General features: G+C 37.2%; 1 protein-coding gene across 2 annotated transcripts in view; it reads right to left on the bottom strand.

Moving 5' to 3' along the window:
* The window catches only part of LOC148728990 (lactadherin-like), a 6724-nt gene extending 1314 nt beyond the window's left edge, over nucleotides 1-5410 (bottom strand). For both annotated transcript variants that reach the window (XM_088725263.1, XM_088725262.1), the window contains exons 1-7: nucleotides 5360-5410; nucleotides 4613-4679; nucleotides 3559-3884; nucleotides 2889-3030; nucleotides 2251-2588; nucleotides 1767-1908; nucleotides 89-345 (exon numbers count right to left, since the gene is read on the bottom strand). In XM_088725263.1, the coding sequence (XP_088581389.1) occupies nucleotides 89-345; nucleotides 1767-1908; nucleotides 2251-2588; nucleotides 2889-3030; nucleotides 3559-3884; nucleotides 4613-4679; nucleotides 5360-5389 (1302 nt within the window). In that variant the 5' untranslated portion in view covers nucleotides 5390-5410. The remainder of the gene's footprint in view (nucleotides 1-88; nucleotides 346-1766; nucleotides 1909-2250; nucleotides 2589-2888; nucleotides 3031-3558; nucleotides 3885-4612; nucleotides 4680-5359) is intronic.
* Between the last annotated feature and the right edge of the window lie 1024 nt (nucleotides 5411-6434).

The raw sequence follows: 6434 nt of genomic DNA, 5'->3' as shown, positions 1-6434 counted from the left end.
AGTTCTTCCCAAGTACTCTTTTTCAACTCTGTCTTCAGAAAATTCAAAGAATGACATAGAAGTATACATAATTCTTTGGAAATATTACCTCAGTGCCAGTGTACGTAAATCCGTTCCGTGGTTTTAGATCTTCAGGATGTCCAACGTGATCAGAATCGCTCAACTGACATAATACTTGATCATTTATCGAAGGGCCGATGTTAAGTGATACACAACTATTATCAATTATACACTGTCCTCTACAGGAACGACGCATGCCCACGTGCAAAGTAATGTTTTTAATCACGTGACCCACAAGGGCGCGACCATCTATTGATGAGGTGAATTTCAGAGATCGGCAGGAATCTAAAAAAGAAAGGAGATTAAAAGCAATGGTAAGGGTAAAAAAAAAATTTAAATTGATATATTAAACGAAATGAAGTTGATAAAATCATTAAAACGCTGTCCTCAGTTACTGATCTTGTGAGAAACTTAAAGTAAACGTACTGGTTGTAAACGATATTGCAGAACTGAGGAGTTTTGAGCTTAGGAGGTTTTTGCACTCGGCAATTTCTCTTGCTTTTTAGTATATTACAAAAAGAAAGAGAGAGCCTCTGTGGCAAGTTGTACAACTGTGACTCCTACTTTTTGCAAAATGTTGTAATTGTTCTGTTGTACGACCTCTTTCACATCTTAAACCCTTTAGTCACTTTTTCTATTCAAGGAAGGTGGCACGGACAGCAACAACACACGATTTAACTGCGCCTCCAACGCTAGAGCGTTAATTAAAACATTAAATGGATAATACAAGATTAAATATTTCATTAAATATCAAAATATTGAAAAGATTCCAAGATATTGTAATCAGGAAAGCTGTTCCCTTCATCGGTTCCATCACGTTTTTTAAGCCAAGCATTCAAAATTTTTGACAATGAAAAACTGCGATAAAATATTATAAAGCATGACACGACGTTTCGACGTTTCCAGAACGTCATTATCAAGTAAACTAAAATAATAAAATCGAGCATATATATAATGAAGCGGTGAATAAATTACAAAACGTTAAAAGTCAAACAAAGAGTTTAGCCCTAATGGAATCGCTCTGGGTGTTTAAATTGGGCCTTATTGTTCTTATGTACAACATTTCATAAACAAGACAATCCCATTTCGTGTCGCATTTTTTAAGCATTCTAAACTGGCTCTCATTGAGTAAGTCAATGTTCCCATGGGCATCTCTCAGGTGGCGACCAATGGCAGAGTATCGATGATCAGCAATGCGTTGAAACAGATGGCGCGTCGTATATCCGACGTAATTTGAATCACACAAATCACATTTAAAACAGTAAACAACACTATGCTGATTTAAGATGCGTGGCTTGATTTCTTTAAGCTTTAGGTCCTGCTCAAGTTTCTTACTGGTGTAGACTGGTTGTACATCAATGTCAATTTTTGAACTGAGATCGCGCATTTGTCTTTTGGCAATGTTCACTGAGATTTGATCTTTGAAAGGAATACTGACTCTTAAAGTTTCAACAGATTTTGTCTTAGTATCTGGTGTAGAGGAATAATCACATTTGTCGTCGTGTCATGCTTTATAATATTTTATCGCAGTTTTTCATTGTCAAATGTTTTACCAAATCTTTACTTATTCGCATTCAAAATTTACAGGCGAAATTTAGTTCCATCCAAATATTTACAACCCACAAATAAGCTCTTCGATGTGACCCAGAGAAATAGATAACGAAACATGGATCCTAATCTACGGTATTTAAAAAGGTCTACGTTACCATACTGACAGCCGTATAGTTCCACTCTCATCGCAACATGCGTATTCCAAGAAACTGGAAGGAAACGGATGTAGTGTGCTTTGATAGGCGGATTTAATGCGTGCAACACGACGGTGTCAGAGTCCGTGTTTCCAGTAAACTCCTAACAAATTAACATACGTTAGAATCAGGAATATTGGTATTATTTTTCTATATGAAACAAATATATTGCGGGTTGTCATGCGTTTTTTCAGTGGTGGATTCGTCATATAATAACAGAAGACGTTAGACTATGATGCTCCATAAGACACACTGAACCCGCCCACGCCCTAAGGGCTGTTATTCTGATCCAAAATGTGCACTTGTACGATATTTAAGGAAGACGTCCTGCAATCAGTATTAGTGAGACAAATTATACAAATAATTACACCAATTACCTACAAATGGTGTTCATCATTGCGAGAGGAGCATTTTGAGAGCATCAGTAAATAATTTACCAGTCTACCTTATCAGCACTATGTCCGTGTTCCCTGAAATATTGCCAACTCTTTCCATCATTACCATATTGCAGTTTGTACTTTGTCACTCTCTGAACGTGATCATATCTTCCTTGCGTAGCAACTCGTGTTACTTTGGTCACCTGACTTCCCAAGTAAATCTGAAGCCACTGATTGGCATTATTACTCGCTGCTGCCCAGGCTCCAGCCTTTTGCACTCGTACAAGATGTAATCTGGCCCGATCTGCTCCATTAGGAATGTCCCATTGTGAAGATGCGCTGATTTGATCGTCTGATATTACACCGTTTTCCATTCCAAGAGGGTCTTTACACTCTAAATTTTCGACTGTCAACAAAATGTAAGAACGCATTTACATTTCTTACAAACTTAACAAGTAATTTTCCACCAATTCTGCTTTCAAACAGATGCGCTACTTCTGCCAGGCTTTCGGTAAGCTGAATCAAAAGAGAAGGCGGGTGCGCAAAAATAGAAGATGTTGTCAGAAAAAACATAGGCAGCCGTATCCAAGAGGACCACAAGCGCGATTTGTTGTTCCCAGTTCTTCACTTGCCTCCTCTGTTCAGGGCCTGGGGCAGGCTAAGTGGTGTTTGGGCAGATTAATAAAAAAGAGCAGTTTTCGTTTACCTCCGTGACAGCCGTACAGCTCTGCTCTCATTGAAATATGGTTATTCCAAACTACAGGTCGGAAACGAATGTAGCGCGCAGTTATTGGTGGGCTTAACACGTGCACCACAACGGTGTCTCTGTCCGTGTTTCCACTAAATTCCTATTAAGAGATATTATGAATTATTAATCAATCAGCCCTTGGAAATATTTTAATTACTAATAGTGGTAAAAGTTTAAGAAGTGGCAGTTTAGACCTTCCAGCCAGTTTTGATCAACACTTTAATTCCCAAGATCTGAGTGCTGATTCTCCCCGGTTGCTGCTATACATTTCCTCTTAAAAAAACAGTAATGAGAGTTTGGTGTTAGATCACGACAAAATTGAAGTTCTACCTGATTAGTTTGAGTATTCTCATCAATTGTGTGATAGATAATGTATGGATATTAAAGGAGAAGTTACAAATTTATCACTTCTGGGAGATAAAGGGCTAATGAAAGGAATTAACACCCTCTCTTCTGACAACTTTCTTTACTCTGTCGGGTACATTCAGTTCCTCTGCGCTTTCATTCTGATCTTGTTGAAGGTATCAAAACCAAATGTTTCTGTGGCCCACTTACCACTCTTTGTATGTGAACGCATTTTAAATCCATCTAATTCTGAGTACATTCCGCTGAAAATTTGCTACCTTACCTTATCAGCACTTTGTCCCTCTTCCTTAAAATATTGCAAGCTTTCTTCGTCATTGCCATACTGCAGTTTGTACTTTGTAACTCGCTGATTATTATCATTTCTACCCTGCGTTCCAACGCGGGTAACCTTTGTCTCCTGACCTCCCAGATCAATCTGCAGCCACTGGTTGCCATCATTAGCCCTCGCTGACCAGGCTCCAGCTTTCTCTTCATCACGAAGATGTAGTCTGCCTCTTGCGGGGCTATGAGCGCTGTCCCATTGAGAAGAGGCGCTAATTTGACTGTCAGATATTGCACCGTTTTCCAAGCCAAGGGGGTATTTACATTCTAAAAGTTTATCCATTTGGTAAAAGTGAGCAAAAAAAAAAAAAAGAAAAAAAGGGTTTCATATAAAAAAAAATTTCTCTTGGAAGCCATCAAATGTCAAGACGATTGCCTTGATTGGGGTCAAGTTCTGTTGTTTATAAATAAAAGTTTTGACATATCACAGAAATACATTTAAGTTAGTCCTTTCACCTCTAGTAGTCCCGAGTAACACTGGTTGGCGACAGAACCGACTTACGATGTGGAAACAGTACAGGTGTCGTAAAACGTTAGTCATTTATTAATACAAAGTGTTATAAATTAACAGTTCTTTACAAGCCCATCATTGTGAAAAATTACAGCCAAATGCGGGCGTTTAGTTTGTTTTGTAAACGACATTCCAAAAAAAAATTAACCATCAACCGTCAAATGACATAAAGTTTAATCGTCAACCATTAAAAAAGCTTATTTTTAACCGTTAACCGTCAACCTGACTCCTTCCCCCCGCCCCCTTTAATTATAAGAGCTTGATGAGTTGGGTGAACAAACTTCACCATCTGCTTTTTATCTATCTTTACCAATGATTGTCTGAGGTTCAGAAAAGCGTTGCTAAATCACGATCTTCTTTCAAATTTACTTCAAATCTTCAAGGGAAAGATTCTCATCCTCACAGAAGTTCGAGAGTTTAGAAAGTGAACAAGATTGATAATTAACGTAAATGTGGCTGATAAAACTTACTTTAGGCTACTTACCTTGTGAAGCAATGGCACAGTGGAAAAGATTGCTTCCCCAGAAGAAAAACCATAATGTGCGAGCCAGCTAAAAAATGGCGTTTCATTTTCAGCAAGGATGAAGAAATTAAAAAGTTAATCAATTATTTGCTTGCAGTGCAATTAACCAGCCACAGAAAGTTGACAGACTGTCAAAACCTGTTCATCAAATCACAATAAAGTCAGTTTGTTTTGCCGGAGAATTACACTTCCATTTACCTGACTCTATGCCTGACTTGATGGTAAACTTTGGAAAAATATCTCCTTTCTAATGTTGTTTTCGTTTCTATTTTACATTCCTTCGTTTGAATTACACAACTATTATGAGTTTGGCAAAACATCTGCCAACGACAAACGAAATGATCGCATGAGCGAAGCAATGAAGCCGTGACGTGATGAAACCCTAAAATTCTCAATCAACGAACCCTCAAAATTTTACCCTTATCAAGCATACAAAAGTACAGAAATTATTTAAGATGAGAACTTTTAAACTCATTAGCGTCTAAAAATTATTAGAACACTTCAAACTGCACAGTTTCAGCTTTACGTGCTTTGTCTGTCAGATAGCTGCAAATTTAGATTTTGACTTTCTCTTTGTCTTCCAAGTAATCACGGTAAAACATCTTAGTCTTTAACACATCTGCAGTGTTCTGTTGACTGATTTCATGTTTCAAATTAAAACCTTATTTTTCTTGAACTGTTCTCCCTATTTTTTATGATTTCGATTACCGTATTTTCCTGAGTTCTTTCCTCGCCCATGTTGTGACTCTCAGTTGCAAAAAAGGCACCAAACCAAAGTTTTCGTTTTTCTTTTTAAACATTTACATTGTAATAGTGTCTCAGCGGGTATACCTTCATCGATAATGAAGACTATTTAGAGTATGAGAGATTAAAAAAGATAATAATAATAATAATAATAATAATAAAATGTTAAATAATTAAATATATCATGTTGTGGATACCCGATTCCCTTCTTTAGCTTGTGATCCACAAATTTCAAAGTAACGTTTGGAATCAAACTCCAAATGTTTTTCTTGACTTTTGAAATTCAGATATTACTATTGCGTTCAAGATGCGAACCTTTCCTCCAGTAATCAAATATCTGGACTTCTAGTTTAATATTTTCAGTATTTCCCCTTCATTTATCAAAACAGACTAGAGATAGACAGGTATAGTTTTTTCTGTGATGACTAGGAAATTACCAGGACGAACCAAATTTTTAAAATTTTGGCAAAATTACCTATTGCAAACGGTTTCTTTTTACGAATCATGCTTTGCTCGAGCTCTATAATCACCGCCTTTTTTCAGATGAACTCCAATCTGAATTCATTAACCCCAGATCAACCCTGACAACACCTTGTTAATTATTAACCTAAAAAAGCGTCATGTGGCGAGTAATGCTTTGACAGTTTAAAGTGCCTACGACTCGACATGTTTTTTTTCTTTTTGTTTTTTGCGTTTTCTGGTTGATGGCCGTTCTCAAAATCTTAAATAGTCGACCATGGCGCCTAGCGATTTTTACGCGACTGAAATCAAAGTATGTTACGCATGAAACCCTACGGGAGTCATTTATGTTGACATGTTATAATTGCCTATTCTCACTTTGGCGAAAATAAGTTTTTGTAAATAACTGAATTTGCGTACGTTATAGTATTTTACCTAGTGCGGGAGGTCGAAGGTTCGAGCCCCGGCCGGACCAACAGTCAAGGTCTTAAAATAATTGAGAAGAATTTGCTACATTTCTATAACATCAAGAAATGGATAGATATTCTAGTCTTCTCGGATAGGGACGAATAAATGGAGG

This window comes from Stylophora pistillata, chromosome 6 (assembly GCF_964205215.1).
Source record: "Stylophora pistillata chromosome 6, jaStyPist1.2, whole genome shotgun sequence".
NCBI classification, from domain to species: Eukaryota; Metazoa; Cnidaria; class Anthozoa; order Scleractinia; family Pocilloporidae; genus Stylophora; species Stylophora pistillata.
Note: the sequence above shows the minus strand (reverse complement) of the source record. Positions and strands in the feature narration are given on the sequence as shown.